The sequence below is a fragment of the Sparus aurata genome, chromosome 14, assembly GCF_900880675.1.
Source record: "Sparus aurata chromosome 14, fSpaAur1.1, whole genome shotgun sequence".
Taxonomy (NCBI): Eukaryota; Metazoa; Chordata; class Actinopteri; order Spariformes; family Sparidae; genus Sparus; species Sparus aurata.
In genome coordinates this window covers 25729854-25748198 of record NC_044200.1, presented here as the reverse complement: position 1 = coordinate 25748198, position 18345 = coordinate 25729854, and the positions used below count along the sequence as shown (strand labels likewise).

The following is an 18345-nucleotide window of genomic DNA, read 5'->3' as shown; positions in this document are numbered from 1 at the left end:
TTACATTCACTGAGTTCAGTCTATGAGGCAGAAACAATTATAATCCAACAGAAATATTGTGGCATTTAAACTTCATGGTGATGTCATCACTAATAATCATCAGTGTTATTATTGATCTGTTTGTCTTCAGCTGATTTTTATTAAAACATTGTCTATCATATCAAACACTTGAAGCTGAAATCGAGTGAAAAAGTAATTAATCGACAACATACGACAGCGTGTCAAGACTGTGAGTGTTTCTGAGAACTGAGACAATATTCTGCAAAAATGTTTCACAGTTTGAGAATAAAGTTTGGAACGGAGAGAGAATCATAAGAATAAAGCTGTTTATTTGTATGTTGGGGAAGTCGTCCTCATAATGTTTACTCTTCTTCTCATGACTGAGTTTTTATTTATTTATCATTTAGTGTCAAAACTTCATATAACAAACAGCAGCTGGAACCTGAAACATCTCATCGCAAGTGAACTGAATGAAGGCGTCAAGATGAACTCATTTCACTGATCTTCTGTGAAGGTGATTTTCTGTTTACACAAGAGGTGTCAGTGTGTATCCAGTGTGTATCCAGTGTGTATCCAGTGTGTATCCAGTGTGTATTCAGTGTGTATTCAGTACAGTCTGCAGGTCTTCAGGCAGCGAGCTGATGATGGAATTTATGAAAGCATCCAGTTTGTCCAAAACGCCGTCTTTCACCTGCAGCTGCTGCCGTCGAGCTTTAATCTGAGAAACAGTCAGAAACACACTTCCTGTTTTAAACTCACAGGTGATTAGGGTCAGTCATGTATTTTGAATTTTAAAAATGGACTAATCGATGAGAGAATGAGAAAGTTAAAACATTAAGTCAATACATTTAAACGAAAAACAAGTCTCTTATATTTTTATTGTTAGCATGTTGGCATCCCTCATCTTACCTCTCCATTTTTCCTTTTGGGTTTCAGATCCTGATTAACTCACCAGTTTCTCTCTGAGCTTCAGAATAAGGTCGACGATTTCCACCTCAGACTTGTCTTTGGTCCAACCCAGCAGGTCCTTCAGAACATGAGATCATCATCATGTTTACAGATGTTTAACAGCTGCTCACAGGAGTTTACAGTCCAACCAGCCATGAGACCAGATGGTAAATTCAAGTCACCGGTCTCTGGACTGAAATAACTGATTCATGATATTATCCTGATTTTCCTAAAATAATAAATCAAAATATGTGGGGACTGGACTTTTAGTTGGAGACTGGACTTTTAGTAGGAGACTGGACTTTTAGTTGGAGACTGGACTTTTAGTAGGAGACTGGACTTTTAGAAGGAGACTGGACTTTTAGTTGGAGACTGGACTTTTAGAAGGAGACTGGACTTTTAGTTGGAGACTGGACTTTTAGTTGGAGACTGGACTTTTAGTTGGAGACTGGACTTTTAGTTGGAGACTGGACTTTTAGTAGGAGACTGGACTTTTAGTAGGAGACTGGACTTTTAGTTGGAGACTGGACTTTTAGTTGGAGACTGGACTTTTAGTAGGAGACTGGACTTTTAGTTGGAGACTGGACTTTTAGTAGGAGACTGGACTTTTAGTTGGAGACTGGACTTTTAGTAGGAGACTGGACTTTTAGTAGGAGACTGGACTTTTAGTTGGAGACTGGACTTTGAGTTGGAGACTGGACTTTTAGAAGGAGACTGGACTGAGTAGGAGACTGGACTTTTAGTAGGAGACTGGACTTTTAGAAGGAGACTGGACTTTGAGTAGGAGACTGGACTTTGAGTAGGAGACTGGACTTTGAGTAGGAGACTGGACTTTGAGTAGGAGACTGGACTTTGAGTAGGAGACTGGACTTTTAGTTGGAGACTGGACTTTTAGTTGGAGACTGGACTTTTAGTTGGAGACTGGACTTTTAGTAGGAGACTGGACTTTTAGAAGGAGACTGGACTTTTAGTTGGAGACTGGACTTTTAGAAGGAGACTGGACTTTTAGTTGGAGACTGGACTTTTAGTAGGAGACTGGACTTTTAGTTGGAGACTGGACTTTTAGTAGGAGACTGGACTTTTAGTTGGAGACTGGACTTTTAGTAGGAGACTGGACTTTTAGTTGGAGACTGGACTTTTAGTAGGAGACTGGACTTTGAGTTGGAGACTGGACTTTTAGAAGGAGACTGGACTTTGAGTTGGAGACTGGACTTTTAGTAGGAGACTGGACTTTTAGTTGGAGACTGGACTTTTAGTAGGAGACTGGACTTTTAGAAGGAGACTGGACTTTGAGTAGGAGACTGGACTTTTAGAAGGAGACTGGACTTTGAGTAGGAGACTGGACTTTGAGTAGGAGACTGGACTTTGAGTAGGAGACTGGACTTTTAGTTGGAGACTGGACTTTTAGTTGGAGACTGGACTTTTAGTTGGAGACTGGACTTTTAGTAGGAGACTGGACTTTTAGTAGGAGACTGGACTTTTAGAAGGAGACTGGACTTTTAGTAGGAGACTGGACTTTTAGTTGGAGACTGGACTTTTAGTAGGAGACTGGACTTTGAGTTGGAGACTGGACTTTTAGTTGGAGACTGGACTTTTAGTAGGAGACTGGACTTGGAGTTGGAGACTGGACTTTGAGTTGGAGACTGGACTTTTAGTTGGAGACTGGACTTTTAGTAGGAGACTGGACTTTGAGTTGGAGACTGGACTTTTAGTTGGAGACTGGACTTTTAGTAGGAGACTGGACTTTTAGTTGGAGACTGGACTTTGAGTTGGAGACTGGACTTTTAGTAGGAGACTGGACTTTGAGTTGGAGACTGGACTTTTAGTAGGAGACTGGACTTTGAGTTGGAGACTGGACTTTTAGTTGGAGACTGGACTTTTAGTTGGAGACTGGACTTTTAGTTGGAGACTGGACTTTGAGTTGGAGACTGGACTTTTAGTTGGAGACTGCACTTTTAGTTGGAGACTGGACTTTTAGAATGAGACTGGACTTTTAGTAGGAGACTGGACTTTTAGAAGGAGACTGGACTTTTAGTAGGAGACTGGACTTTGAGTAGGAGACTGGACTTTTAGTAGGAGACTGGACTTTGAGTAGGAGACTGGACTTTTAGTAGGAGACTGGACTTTTAGAAGGAGACTGGACTTTTAGTTGGAGACTGGACTTTGAGTTGGAGACTGGACTTTGAGTAGGAGACTGGACTTTTAGTTGGAGACTGGACTTTTAGTTGGAGACTGGACTTTGAGTAGGAGACTGGACTTTGAGTAGGAGACTGGACTTTTAGAAGGAGACTGGACTTTTAGTAGGAGACTGGACTTTTAGAAGGAGACTGGACTTTTAGTAGGAGACTGGACTTTGAGTAGGAGACTGGACTTTGAGTTGGAGACTGGACTTTTAGTTGGAGACTGGACTTTTAGTAGGAGACTGGACTTTTAGTTGGAGACTGGACTTTTAGTAGGAGACTGGACTTTTAGTTGGAGACTGGACTTTTAGTTGCAGACTGGACTTTTAGTTGCAGACTGGACTTTTAGTAGGAGACTGGACTTTTAGAAGGAGACTGGACTTTTAGTAGGAGACTGGACTTTTAGTTGGAGACTGGACTTTTAGTAGGAGACTGGACTTTGAGTTGGAGACTGGACTTTTAGTTGGAGACTGGACTTTTAGTAGGAGACTGGACTTTGAGTTGGAGACTGGACTTTGAGTTGGAGACTGGACTTTTAGTTGGAGACTGGACTTTTAGTAGGAGACTGGACTTTGAGTTGGAGACTGGACTTTTAGTTGGAGACTGGACTTTTAGTAGGAGACTGGACTTTTAGTTGGAGACTGGACTTTTAGAAGGAGACTGGACTTTTAGTTGGAGACTGGACTTTGAGTTGGAGACTGGACTTTTAGTAGGAGACTGGACTTTGAGTTGGAGACTGGACTTTTAGTTGGAGACTGGACTTTAGTTGGAGACTGGACTTTTAGTTGGAGACTGGACTTTGAGTTGGAGACTGGACTTTTAGTTGGAGACTGCACTTTTAGTTGGAGACTGGACTTTTAGTAGGAGACTGGACTTTGAGTTGGAGACTGGACTTTGAGTTGGAGACTGGACTTTTAGAAGGAGACTGGACTTTTAGTTGGAGACTGGACTTTTAGTAGGAGACTGGACTTTGAGTTGGAGACTGGACTTTTAGAAGGAGACTGGACTTTTAGTTGGAGACTGGACTTTGAGTTGGAGACTGGACTTTTAGTTGAGACTGGACTTGAGTTGGAGACTGGACTTTTAGTAGGAGACTGGACTTTTAGTTGGAGACTGGACTTTTAGAAGGAGACTGGACTTTGAGTTGGAGACTGGACTTTGAGTTGGAGACTGGACTTTTAGTTGGAGACTGGACTTTGAGTTGGAGACTGGACTTTGAGTTGGAGACTGGACTTTTAGAAGGAGACTGGACTTTTAGTTGGAGACTGGACTTTGAGTTGGAGACTGGACTTTGAGTTGGAGACTGGACTTTGAGTTGGAGACTGGACTTTGAGTTGGAGACTGGACTTTTAGAAGGAGACTGGACTTTGAGTTGGAGACTGGACTTTTAGTTGGAGACTGGACTTTTAGAAGGAGACTGGACTTTTAATTGGAGACTGGACTTTGAGTTGGAGACTGGACTTTTAGAAGGAGACTGGACTTTGAGTTGGAGACTGGACTTTTAGTAGGAGACTGGACTTTTAGTTGGAGACTGGACTTTTAGTAGGAGACTGGACTTTTAGTAGGAGACTGGACTTTTAGTAGGAGACTGGACTTTGAGTTGGAGACTGGACTTTTAGAAGGAGACTGGACTTTTAGTTGGAGACTGGACTTTGAGTTGGAGACTGGACTTTGAGTAGGAGACTGGACTTTTAGTAGGAGACTAGACTTTTAGAAGGAGACTGGACTTTTAGTTGGAGACTGGACTTTTAGTAGGAGACTGGACTTTTAGTAGGAGACTGGACTTTTAGTAGGAGACTGGACTTTGAGTAGGAGACTGGACTTTTAGAAGGAGACTGGACTTTTAGTAGGAGACTGGACTTTTAGAAGGAGACTGGACTTTTAGTAGGAGACTGGACTTTTAGTTGGAGACTGGACTTTTAGTTGGAGACTGGACTTTTAGTAGGAGACTGGACTTTTAGTTGGAGACTGGACTTTTAGTAGGAGACTGGACTTTTAGTAGGAGACTGGACTTTTAGTAGGAGACTGGACTTTTAGTTGCAGACTGGACTTTTAGTAGGAGACTGGACTTTTAGTTGGAGACTGGACTTTTAGTAGGAGACTGGACTTTTAGTTGGAGACTGGACTTTTAGTAGGAGACTGGACTTTGAGTTGGAGACTGGACTTTTAGTTGGAGACTGGACTTTTAGTAGGAGACTGGACTTTGAGTTGGAGACTGGACTTTGAGTTGGAGACTGGACTTTTAGTTGGAGACTGGACTTTTAGTAGGAGACTGGACTTTGAGTTGGAGACTGGACTTTTAGTAGGAGACTGGACTTTGAGTTGGAGACTGGACTTTTAGTAGGAGACTGGACTTTGAGTTGGAGACTGGACTTTTAGTTGGAGACTGGACTTTTAGTTGGAGACTGGACTTTGAGTTGGAGACTGGACTTTTAGTTGGAGACTGCACTTTTAGTTGGAGACTGGACTTTTAGTAGGAGACTGGACTTTGAGTTGGAGACTGGACTTTGAGTTGGAGACTGGACTTTTAGAAGGAGACTGGACTTTTAGTTGGAGACTGGACTTTGAGTTGGAGACTGGACTTTTAGAAGGAGACTGGACTTTGAGTTGGAGACTGGACTTTTAGTTGGAGACTGGACTTTTAGTTGGAGACTGGACTTTTAGTTGGAGACTGGACTTTTAGTAGGAGACTGGACTTTTAGTTGGAGACTGGACTTTTAGAAGGAGACTGGACTTTTAGTTGGAGACTGGACTTTAGTAGGAGACTGGACTTTAGTTGGAGACTGGACTTTGAGTTGGAGACTGGACTTTTAGTAGGAGACTGGACTTTTAGTTGGAGACTGGACTTTTAGAAGGAGACTGGACTTTGAGTTTGAGACTGGACTTTGAGTTGGAGACTGGACTTTTAGTTGGAGACTGGACTTTGAGTTGGAGACTGGACTTTGAGTTGGAGACTGGACTTTTAGAAGGAGACTGGACTTTTAGTTGGAGACTGGACTTTGAGTTGGAGACTGGACTTTGAGTTGGAGACTGGACTTTGAGTTGGAGACTGGACTTTTAGAAGGAGACTGGACTTTTAGTTGGAGACTGGACTTTGAGTTGGAGACTGGACTTTTAGTTGGAGACTGGACTTTTAGTTGGAGACTGGACTTTTAGTAGGAGACTGGACTTTTAGTAGGAGACTGGACTTTTAGTAGGAGACTGGACTTTGAGTTGGAGACTGGACTTTTAGAAGGAGACTGGACTTTTAGTTGGAGACTGGACTTTGAGTTGGAGAGTGGACTTTTAGTTGGAGACTGGACTTTGAGTTGGAGACTGGACTTTTAGAAGGAGACTGGACTTTTAGTTGGAGACTGGACTTTGAGTTGGAGACTGGACTTTTAGTTGGAGACTGGACTTTTAGTTGGAGACTGGACTTTTAGTAGGAGACTGGACTTTTAGTAGGAGACTGGACTTTGAGTTGGAGACTGGACTTTTAGAAGGAGACTGGACTTTTAGTTGGAGACTGGACTTTGAGTTGGAGACTGGACTTTTAGTTGGAGACTGGACTTTGAGTTGGAGACTGGACTTTTAGTTGGAGACTGGACTTTTAGTAGGAGACTGGACTTTGAGTTGGAGACTGGACTTTTAGTAGGAGACTGGACTTTGAGTTGGAGACTGGACTTTTAGTAGGAGACTGGACTTTGAGTTGGAGACTGGACTTTTAGTTGGAGACTGGACTTTTAGTTGGAGACTGGACTTTGAGTTGGAGACTGGACTTTTAGTTGGAGACTGCACTTTTAGTTGGAGACTGGACTTTTAGTAGGAGACTGGACTTTGAGTTGGAGACTGGACTTTGAGTTGGAGACTGGACTTTTAGAAGGAGACTGGACTTTTAGTTGGAGACTGGACTTTGAGTTGGAGACTGGACTTTTAGAAGGAGACTGGACTTTGAGTTGGAGACTGGACTTTTAGTTGGAGACTGGACTTTTAGTTGGAGACTGGACTTTTAGTAGGAGACTGGACTTTTAGTTGGAGACTGGACTTTTAGAAGGAGACTGGACTTTTAGTTGGAGACTGGACTTTTAGTAGGAGACTGGACTTTTAGTTGGAGACTGGACTTTGAGTTGGAGACTGGACTTTTAGTAGGAGACTGGACTTTTAGTTGGAGACTGGACTTTTAGAAGGAGACTGGACTTTGAGTTTGAGACTGGACTTTGAGTTGGAGACTGGACTTTTAGTTGGAGACTGGACTTTGAGTTGGAGACTGGACTTTGAGTTGGAGACTGGACTTTTAGAAGGAGACTGGACTTTTAGTTGGAGACTGGACTTTGAGTTGGAGACTGGACTTTTAGTTGGAGACTGGACTTTGAGTTGGAGACTGGACTTTTAGAAGGAGACTGGACTTTTAGTTGGAGACTGGACTTTGAGTTGGAGACTGGACTTTTAGTTGGAGACTGGACTTTTAGTTGGAGACTGGACTTTAGTAGGAGACTGGACTTTTAGTAGGAGACTGGACTTTTAGTAGGAGACTGGACTTTGAGTTGGAGACTGGACTTTTAGAAGGAGACTGGACTTTTAGTTGGAGACTGGACTTTGAGTTGGAGACTGGACTTTTAGTTGGAGACTGGACTTTGAGTTGGAGACTGGACTTTTAGAAGGAGACTGGACTTTTAGTTGGAGACTGGACTTTGAGTTGGAGACTGGACTTTTAGTTGGAGACTGGACTTTTAGTTGGAGACTGGACTTTTAGTAGGAGACTGGACTTTTAGTAGGAGACTGGACTTTGAGTTGGAGACTGGACTTTTAGAAGGAGACTGGACTTTTAGTTGGAGACTGGACTTTGAGTTGGAGACTGGACTTTGAGTTGGAGACTGGACTTTGAGTTGGAGACTGGACTTTTAGTTGGAGACTGGACTTTTAGAAGGAGACTGGACTTTTAGTAGGAGACTGGACTTTTAGTAGGAGACTGGACTTTGAGTAGGAGACTGGACTTTTAGTTGGAGACTGGACTTTTAGTTGGAGACTGGACTTTGAGTAGGAGACTGGACTTTGAGTAGGAGACTGGACTTTTAGAAGTCGACTGGACTTTTAGTAGGAGACTGGACTTTTAGAAGGAGACTGGACTTTTAGTAGGAGACTGGACTTTGAGTAGGAGACTGGACTTTGAGTTGGAGACTGGACTTTTAGTTGGAGACTGGACTTTTAGTAGGAGACTGGACTTTTAGTTGGAGACTGGACTTTTAGTAGGAGACTGGACTTTTAGTAGGAGACTGGACTTTTAGTAGGAGACTGGACTTTTAGAAGGAGACTGGACTTTTAGTAGGAGACTGGACTTTTAGTTGGAGACTGGACTTTTAGTAGGAGACTGGACTTTGAGTTGGAGACTGGACTTTTAGTTGGAGACTGGACTTTTAGTAGGAGACTGGACTTTGAGTTGGAGACTGGACTTTGAGTTGGAGACTGGACTTTTAGTTGGAGACTGGACTTTTAGTAGGAGACTGGACTTTGAGTTGGAGACTGGACTTTTAGTTGGAGACTGGACTTTTAGTAGGAGACTGGACTTTTAGTTGGAGACTGGACTTTTAGAAGGAGACTGGACTTTTAGTTGGAGACTGGACTTTGAGTTGGAGACTGGACTTTGAGTTGGAGACTGGACTTTTAGTTGGAGACTGGACTTTTAGTTGGAGACTGGACTTTTAGAAGGAGACTGGACTTTTAGTAGGAGACTGGACTTTTAGTAGGAGACTGGACTTTGAGTTGGAGACTGGACCTTGAGTTGGAGACTGGACTTTTAGTAGGAGACTGGACTTTGAGTTGGAGACTGGACTTTTAGTTGGAGACTGGACTTTGAGTTGGAGACTGGACTTTTAGTAGGAGACTGGACTTTGAGTTGGAGACTGGACTTTTAGTAGGAGACTGGACTTTTAGTAGGAGACTGGACTTTTAGTAGGAGACTGGACTTTGAGTTGGAGACTGGACTTTTAGAAGGAGACTGGACTTTGAGTTGGAGACTAGACTTTTAGTTGGAGACTGGACTTTTAGTAGGAGACTGGACTTTGAGTTGGAGACTGGACTTTTAGTTGGAGACTGGACTTTTAGTAGGAGACTGGACTTTGAGTTGGAGACTGGACTTTGAGTTGGAGACTGGACTTTTAGTTGGAGACTGGACTTTTAGTAGGAGACTGGACTTTTAGTAGGAGACTGGACTTTGAGTTGGAGACTGGACTTTTAGTTGGAGACTGGACTTTTAGTAGGAGACTGGACTTTTAGTTGGAGACTGGACTTTTAGAAGGAGACTGGACTTTTAGTTGGAGACTGGACTTTGAGTTGGAGACTGGACTTTTAGTAGGAGACTGGACTTTTAGTAGGAGACTGGACTTTTCGTAGGAGACTGGACTTTGAGTTGGAGACTGGACTTTTAGAAGGAGACTGGACTTTGAGTTGGAGACTAGACTTTTAGTTGGAGACTGGACTTTTAGTTGGAGACTGGACTTTGAGTTGGAGACTGGACTTTTAGTTGGAGACTGGACTTTTAGAAGGAGACTGGACTTTTAGTTGGAGACTGGACTTTTAGTTGGAGACTGGACTTTTAGTTGGAGACTGGTCTTTTCTGACTGCTTGATGAAGCTACTCACAGCGTCACAGATGACCTCCAGGTGAAGACTCTCCAGTTTCTGAGTCATCTCTTTGTGTCGATGTCGATACCATCCATCAAAATTCTGAGACCTGAAGAACTTCCTGTCAACAGGTCAAAGAACACCTGTTAATCTGTGTTGTCTTCAGTAAACAAATTATAGTAAAAGATCTCTAAATTACAACTTAATTCTCAGTATCTGTTGTCCAGCAGACACCTGAGTGGCTCACCTGTACAGTCCCATCCAATCACCTTTAAGCCCTGAGGTCAGCTGCGGCCCGGTGTGATCCAGAGTCGTCATGAACTCGTCCTGACTGAAGGGTCGAATCTGAGGAGGAGTCTAAACACACAAAAACAACTTGTATCAGCTAGGTGTCAAACTGATGACATCACTGTGAGGTCATCACACACTTCCAGTTTACCTTCCATGGCGTCACTGATCTCTGCAGAGGCATCAGGCTTGCCATGTACCGCTCCTAACACACAAGACACAAGGTTTACACTCAGTACAACAGGGTCAGATGTCCTGCTCTGTGATTGGATGAATAGGATGAGTCATAATGATGTCATCAAGAGGAATCCTCTAAAGGCAGGAACACACCGGCCCAACCGTTGGACATCTGAAGCATTTGGAGAGACTCGGACGAGGTCGGGAACAAATCTGTTTGGTGTGTTCAGCTGCGTTGGAGCTTTCGGAGCTGCACGGACGTTGTCTGATCCGATTCAACATGCGAAGTCTGAGGAGGTTGGCTGTCAGCCGTCTGAGCCATTAGATTCTCTGATTGGCTGTGTGCTAGCGAATCAGCGCGGTGTGTAGGAGGGGCGGAATACTGTGATGCGCTTTGGTTTTCTACGCACTCCTTTCCGTCATTTCTTGTTTTCATGTTTTGGAGTACTGGCATGAGACTAGCTGTTTTATGTCCGTTCAGGACGAATTAAACTGTGTTCGTTTGGTAATGCCTAGCTGCATGTTTAGTATGCAGCTGTTTTTGTCTGAAATAGTTAAGTTTTGTTTTGATCGAAAGTAAATAGAGTTGCGTGCATAAACCTCTAGTCCAGCGTCTTTTAACTCTTTTAATCTCGGGCAAGCACAGAACGTACACGCTACTGTGGAGCTGGCAGCATGTGGAAGCGGTGTGTTCAATGCCACTTTTCTGCCGAACGGGTCAGGCGAGAAGCAACAGAGTGGTCGGATAAAGGCAGCTGGCTGTTGGTTTGAGTCCGGGCGGTGTGTGGGGGCCTTAATGATAATAATGAATCTCATCATGTTGTGACATCACTGATGGCCGTAGAGTCACATGACTATCAGTTACATGTCTATAACATGTGACACACTGCACTAAATAGTTACAGTGAGACAGGAAGTGACACGTGTAGTCACCAGGCAGAGTTGTTGTGATGTGATTGGCTGTTTCCTCACCAGTGGGATGATGAAGCTCTGAGTCAGTTCTAATAGGTGCCTCCTCAGGATGGCGCTCTGAACCTCTGACGGTCTCTTCCTCTGGATGCCCTGAGGGCAGGTGAGAGACAGAGTGAGAGGGCAGAAGACATGTTTCTATCCCGATGTTCATACCTGTTCATACCAGGTGTTTGCTTACCTTCAGTAGGCGTTTGATCAGGATCTTGTCTTTGTGCAGAAACGTCTTGTAGGCGGTGTATATTCCTGCACACAGGAACTCGACAGTTACCAAAACAAACAGGACTTTATTCTGAAGCACACCAATGAACACAGTGAGTCATGTGACCTGGTTTAGTGTCCAGAGTCTTCAGTTTGGACAGCTTCTTCACCTTCACCTGTTTAGGCAAATCACCTGAGAAAGACAGGCGATTAACTATTATATCATCACTTCATTTATTATTATGATTATTAATAATAATCATAATAATAATAATAATAATATGTTACCCGCCATCTTGATTTCTCCCAGTCGGACCACATGAGGCCAGTTCTGAAAAGTCTTAATGAAGAACGGATTGGTGACGCCCAGAACCACGTTAGGTCTGCAGACAGGTGAAATGGAAAGCTGATGGTGAGTTCAGGTGAGTTCAGGTGTGTGTGTTCAGGTGTGTGTGTTCAGGTGTGTGAGTTCAGGTGTGTGAGTTCAGGTGTGTGTGTTCAGGTGTGTGAGTTCAGGTGTGTGTGTTCAGGTGAGTTCAGGTGTGTGTGTTCAGGTGTGTGAGTTCAGGTGAGTTCAGGTGAGTTCAGGTGTGTGTGTTCAGGTGTGTGTGTTCAGGTGTGTGTGTTCAGGTGTGTGTGTTCAGGTGTGTGAGTTCAGGTGTGTGTGTGTTAAGGTGAGTTCAGGTGATTTTAGGTGTGTGTGTTCAGGTAAGTTCAGGTGTGTGTGACTCACGGGGCCTGGGTCCTGGTGGTGTACTCTCTGAACTCGCTGTCGTGGATGGTGAAATAAGGACGAAAGTCGCAGCAGAACTTCAGAGGACTGATGGAGCTGAGAGAGAGAGAGAGAGGGAGGACTCTGTTACCACGGCAACAACACAACAACACTGCTCTCTGATTGGCTGCCAGGAGCGCCAGATCAGCAGGATAAATAATGTGGGTTCTGACTTCAGCAATCTAAAATGGGTGAAAGGTGACAGGTGCCTGTTTCGTCACATTAATGACATCCACCAGTTTTTTTGTCAACCAGTCTGACAAACTCCAGGACGTTGACCAATAGGACCACAGAGCTCTTCAGCTGTAACCATGGTGACGTAACAGAGGAAGATGTTACGGTATCACACATTATTTTCTTCATTATCTGACTTTAAACTTGTATTATGAGAACAGCTGATTAACAGTTATTGATAATCTCCTGATCAATGAGTGACTGTTGAGCTTTTTTTTTCTTCTGTCACACAAAAACAAAATCATCAAAATAATCCAGTTTTTACAGAATCTCCAGCAGAGTTCTGATTGGCTGTTCAGGTACCTGACAAGAGCCAGCACAGTCTCCGAGGAGATGGTGGGAGACGGCGCCATGACGACCAGCGGTTCTCCCAGCAACGTGAGCTCCCAGAGGATGTGCAGGTGGATCAGGACCGACTGGAAACACCTAGCACAGGTCAGAGGGAGGAGAAAATATTAAATACTGTTCACGAACATGATTCAGTTAATCATCAATAAATCCTGATCAATATCCACTCAGTTTGGTTTATTCTTGTTTTATTAATCTAATCAATTAGAGATGTTCCGATACAGACTGCCGAGCTGATAGCAGCGTGTGTTCTGTAACAGCTGTAGATTCTACTAAACCTGACTGGTGTGATATTATTGCTCTCGTTGTTTGTTCTGATCCAGAGAATGATGACACACAACATTCTTCAATTAATGTTGAGTTGATCAGAACCGGAAAATCCCAAAGAAAAAAATCCAGAAATAAATAACAATTTCTTTTAAAACTGGTAAAGTGCAGCCACTTTTTAAATAGAAAAGTTGAAAACAGTGTTGCAACAGCAACTTTAAATAGATCTAGAAATTAATAATTCCCTTAAAACGTACTCACAGCAGTGAAGCCAGTGTGCTGGCCCAGTGTGCTGGCCCAGTGTGCTGGCCCAGTGTGCTGGCCCAGCAAAGACATGCTGGAGGTCCAGATGTCAGTGGTACAGCTGATCGCCTGCTCGTCTTTCAGCCCTCATGAAATGTTCCCTCACCTTCTCATAACATTTGGGGATGCAGTTTCACAGTGGTTTTCCAAAGTGATGCGTCTTCAGACACTTTATAAGGTTTCTGGTGTTGAACCTCTGAACTGCAGCCTGACATACTGAACGCGTGGCTGTTTTTACTGGTGGGGTTACTGACAGTATTATTATAATATAATATGTATTATAATATTGCTCAATAGCTGAAATGCTCTCTTGCATGAAATCAACGTCTTCTTCTTCGCCGCTCTAAAAACAACAGTTGCCCGGGGCAGAACAGAACAACTTCCTGTGCTGCTTTTATCTCATCGAACAATAATTGATCTCCGGTGTGTAACGTTAAGCAGAGCTAGCAGAGCTAACAGAGCTAACAGAGCTAGCAGAGCGACCTGGGACGTAGCAGGGTCCCGTTTTCTAAAACTAGCCTTGATGTCGGATCAGTGCATAGACTCACGTACTCGGCCGATACCGATACCTGCCTTTTAGGCAGCATTTCCTGATACTGGTATCAGAATCAGAACAACTTGACAACAACATATTTTTCACAAAACTAGAGATAATTAAGAAATTAAGAAACATAGCATAACATAAACATTTTCCTTAATTTAACTTTGGGTATGCGTCATGTTTCAGATGAGTAGTGAACAAATGATAATAAATTACTTGAAGAGGTCCAGCTCGTGGATGGTGGGCAGCACCGTCGGAGTTGGCAGGAGGTCCTGAGGAGATGAAATAAAACTTTATTGTTCGTTGACACTCACACTAAGCCCAGCTGCTCTGTACCGTGCTGAAGCCTGCTGGCCCCCGCCGGGCCTGAGCAGGGTTACCTCTGGTACATACGTCATGATGTCGTGGTGCATTGCAGCACAATGAAGATCACAGAGAACTTACTGACTTTTTTGTGACTCATTTTGTGTTGTTTTGGTCGTAGACAGCCTCTCACACTGCTGGATTTCTTGATTATGCAAGGCGGCTTGAAACACATGATTATACTTCATGCCCACTCTGTGACCCGTGTCTGTGCTCGTGCATGAGGAACCATAGCGTGCAGAAGCACACCTCTTTCAACCGGCAAGGGCCACGGAAGTGTACAGTACTTGAGCAAGTTACGGACCACCTGGTGTGAGTGTGTCCTCAGTGTGTCATCTCCTGTTCCTCACCTGTGTGGTCGTCTGTCTGACTGGACTTCCTCCTGGTTTGTCCGTTTTTGAAGGAATCCGCACCTGTAAAATAACAATAATCAAAATCAAACAGAAAATCTTTATTTTTCTCTTAAGGTTAAAATTCATTTCAGGTTCTCACATAAATATCTTCTTTGATCAACCATCGCTCTTAACTTCTCACCTGTAAAACCACGCCCATCACCGGCAGGTTCAGGGTCAGTCCAGGTACGGGTGAAGGCCATTGATCGATCTCGTTACACACTGTGAGACATCATCATTATTATTATTTCAATCTGAGCCGTCCGTGTTATGATGTAAGCATGATATCGTCACCTGCTTCCAGACAGGGCTCGAGCTTCTCGAAAAACTCAGGAGCAACGATCTGCAGCAGCGAGTGGAACAGGTGAGTATACGGCAACCTGGAGACCAGCACCAGAGACTGGAACACAGAGTCACAGTGAGCGGTCACACTGTCAACATCATGAACTCTGTAACATTTGAAGTACAGATATGAGTAGGTGTGAACAGGTGTGGGGAGGTGTGAACAGGTGTTGGTAGGTGTGAACAGGTGTGAGTAGGTGTGAACAGGTGTGGGGAGGTGTGAACAGGTGTTGGTAGGTGTGAACAGGTGTGAGTAGGTGTGAACAGGTATGAGTAGGTGTGAACAGGTGTGGGGAGGTGTGAGCAGGTGTGGGGAGGTGTGAACAGGTGTTGGTAGGTGTGAACAGGTGTGAGTAGGTGTGAACAGGTATGAGTAGGTGTGAACAGGTGTGGGGAGGTGTGAACAGGTGTGGGTAGGTGTGAACAGGTGTGAGTAGATGTGAACAGGTGTGAGTAGGTGTGAACAGGTGTGGGTAGGTGTGAACAGGTGTGAGTAGATGTGAACAGGTGTGAGTAGGTGTGAACAGGTATGAGTAGGTGTGAACAGATGTGGGTAGGTGTGCACAGGTGTGAGTATGTGTGAACAGTGTGAACAGGTGTGGGTAGGTGTGAACAGGTGTGGGTAGGTGTGAACAGGTGTTGGTAGGTGTGAACAGGTATGAGTAGATGTGAACAGGTGTGGGTAGGTGTGAACAGGTGTGAGTAGGTGTGAACAGGTGTGAGTAGGTGTGAACAGGTGTTGGTAGGTGTGAACAGGTGTGAGTATGTGTGAACAGTGTGAACAGGTGTGGGTAGGTGTGAACAGGTGTTGGTAGGTGTGAACAGGTATGAGTAGGTGTGAACAGGTATGAATAGATGTGAACAGGTGTGGGTAGGTGTGAACAGGTGTTGGTAGGTGTGAACAGGTATGAGTAGGTGTGAACAGGTGTGAATAGATGTGAACAGGTGTGGGTAGGTGTGAACAGGTGTGGGTAGGTGTGAACAGGTATGAATAGATGTGAACAGGTGTGGGTAGGTGTGAACAGGTGTTGGTAGGTGTGAACAGGTATGAGTAGGTGTGAACAGGTATGAGTAGGTGTGAACAGGTATGAATAGATGTGAACAGGTGTGGGTAGGTGTGAACAGGTGTGAGTAGGTGTGAACAGGTGTGGGTAGGTGTGAACAGGTGTTGGTAGGTGTGAACAGGTATGAGTAGGTGTGAACAGGTGTGGGCAGAGGTGCCTCTGACCTTCTGGAAGTATCCTCTCTTCACAGAGACGTCCTTCACTTGTCTAAAATAGACGTAACCAAAGAAATGGGACACTTCAGTCTGCAGAGATAAGAGACACATTATGACATCACCAAGAGATGTGTGACATCATCAAGAGACCCTGTAGAAGAATGAATCCTGTGACTTCTGACAGGAGATGACTATGATCCATTATAAACTTTTCAGACATCCTTCTGCAGACTGACTGATCAATAAGAGATCAATAGGTGTCCTCACCTGCAGGGTGACGGGGGCGTCTCTGTTGTAAACGTCCTCTCTGAACCTGGATGCTCTGCGACCCACTGACTGCCGCAACCTGAAGCTGAACTGAGTGTCCCCAAGGCATCCTGGGAAATGTAGTAACACATGTGACCTTTTACCCCTGAACCTCTCTCATTACACAGTACACCATCATTCACACAAGTGAGTTTACCTGAGTAGGAGTCAGGGAAGGACAGGTAGCAGATGCTGGTTTTCTGACAACAAAACAAAGAAAGAAAATCAATAAATCAATAATAAATAGACTGATTCATTAGCAACAAAGTGAACACAGAGACAATGTAGACATAAGTCTGATCAATAATTACCTCCTTCTCAGTGAGCTTTACATCCTGAGGATACACCAGCTGGAAATGGCAGAAACAGAAACAACTCACACCAAATTCCATTCAGAATTCTTCTAATTCAAGGCATCGCTGCCTCGGTCCCTACTTCTGAGAATACTCTAATATATTCTGACTGATGGAGCAGGAGAGAGTTAAAGAACTGCTCAGTGAAGTTCAGACTTGCTGTTAAATTCTCTTAACAAACAGTGAATCTGACAAAATGGAAGTTAAAATCTAAATCTAGTCGGTTTTCAAATGTAGTTTGGCACAAGTGTGACCAACAGAATGAGGACCTGCAGGCTCAGAGGAATGAACGGGCACTGAGTTTTGTTAAATAACTAATAATATGACAGCTTACTAAGAAAACATGTGCAAACCAAATTCCATTCCAATTCCTGCAAATTTAACATGATTCTGTCTTTAACCAAGTTTTGAAAAGTCGCTTTATACTTTCTACTAACCCTTAGATTATAATGTCCACTTCGGCTTACAAATCATTATTACAACATCAGTCACTAACAAAATCTGTATGCATTTAATGCGCACAATAATCTCATGAGTGACAAGAGATTTAAAGATTTTGTTTTATTTCTAAATCATAAATATTGTTTGGCAGATGAGATGCATGCCGAATTCAACAATAAACCCTGATCACGTTCGCAGTGTATAAATCATTACTTCAGTCAATCTGCAGTTGCCGGCAAGGACGGAACTTGTGAAAAAAGTGTTTTTTGGCCGGTGTCTGGTTCACCTGTCACCGGCACCGCAGAGCCCCGCCCCGCCCCGCCACCGATGGGCTCCGTGTTCCCTCAGACATCTCAACACTTTCTTCATCTGCCACAATGATGACAAACGATGCTAACCATGCTAAGCTAACAGATCCGTACCTCTATGGCTTGTCCGAGCTCCAGGTCGAAGGTAACGACACACACACACTCCAGCCAGGAGGAGAACCGGGCCCACGGACACCGGCTGGCCCCGCCGTCCGCCGCCTCCTCATGTCGGGGAGAACCGGAGCCGTCAAACGGGTTCATCACGACCGGATCAGAGCTCCGAGACCTCCGTCCTCCATCCTCCGGCCCTCCATCACAATTATGTTACCGACACCGAGCGAGCGGAGGCTGACAGGCCGCTGGAGCCCCCTGCTGGACCCCAGCGGTACCAACACCAGTGGTACCGACCCCAGTGGTACCGACACCAGCGGTACCGACATCACAGACACACACCAGTTATCATTATTTTTTTATTTCTCTAAAACACGATGTAAAACTGTCCCGTGTGCATGTTGTTCTTTATTAAAACAGCATGCTCGTGTTCTGACAGCAGTTTGAGTCTGTTTCCCTCCAGAACAAATAATAATAAATTATATTTATGCTTCATAAGTTAAACATTTTACTGGTCATCAATTTCCTTAAAGACTTTCAGACATTTCATCTTGAAAAGAAAAACAGAACAAATATTATTAAATAAACAATAAAACATACTTCGAATAAAATACGACATCCGCGACATTGTCAGTTAAATATAATAATTATATCTGATTTTAAAGATAAAGGTTTCAAAATAA

General features: G+C 43.9%; 1 protein-coding gene across 2 annotated transcripts; it reads right to left on the bottom strand.

Moving 5' to 3' along the window:
- Positions 1-312: 312 nt before the first annotated feature.
- On the bottom strand, positions 313-17931 carry dennd6b (DENN/MADD domain containing 6B). 2 transcript variants are annotated; one of them, XM_030439627.1, is made up of 20 exons: positions 17666-17931; positions 16761-16799; positions 16607-16649; positions 16411-16520; positions 16153-16233; positions 14877-14982; positions 14725-14804; positions 14541-14603; positions 14044-14099; positions 12672-12794; positions 12096-12191; positions 11651-11745; positions 11490-11555; positions 11343-11407; positions 11165-11254; positions 10167-10220; positions 9975-10084; positions 9746-9848; positions 910-1027; positions 313-718 (listed from the first exon to the last, which is right to left on the bottom strand). In XM_030439627.1, the coding sequence occupies exons 1-19, from the start codon at positions 17810-17812 to the stop codon at positions 944-946; spliced, it is 1611 nt and encodes a 536-aa protein (XP_030295487.1). In that variant the 5' UTR covers positions 17813-17931; the 3' UTR covers positions 313-718; positions 910-943. The 2 variants fall into 2 exon arrangements, with proteins under 2 accessions (XP_030295487.1, XP_030295486.1); XM_030439626.1 differs by having other exon boundaries at positions 953-1027; positions 17666-17925.
- Between the last annotated feature and the right edge of the window lie 414 nt (positions 17932-18345).

Excerpts from the sequence above, each read along its gene's own strand:
- dennd6b (XM_030439626.1), bottom strand. The coding sequence starts at position 17,812 with ATGAACCCGTTTGACGGCTCCGGTTCTCCCCGACATGAGGAGGCGGCG. Across the intron at positions 10,221-11,164 it reads AGAGCTTCATCATCCCACTG|GAGCGGTACATGGCAAGCCT; the intron begins GTGAGGAAACAG and ends CTTGTGTGTTAG. Across the intron at positions 719-952 it reads TGAAGCTCAGAGAGAAACTG|ATTAAAGCTCGACGGCAGCA; the intron begins GTGAGTTAATCA and ends ACTGTTTCTCAG.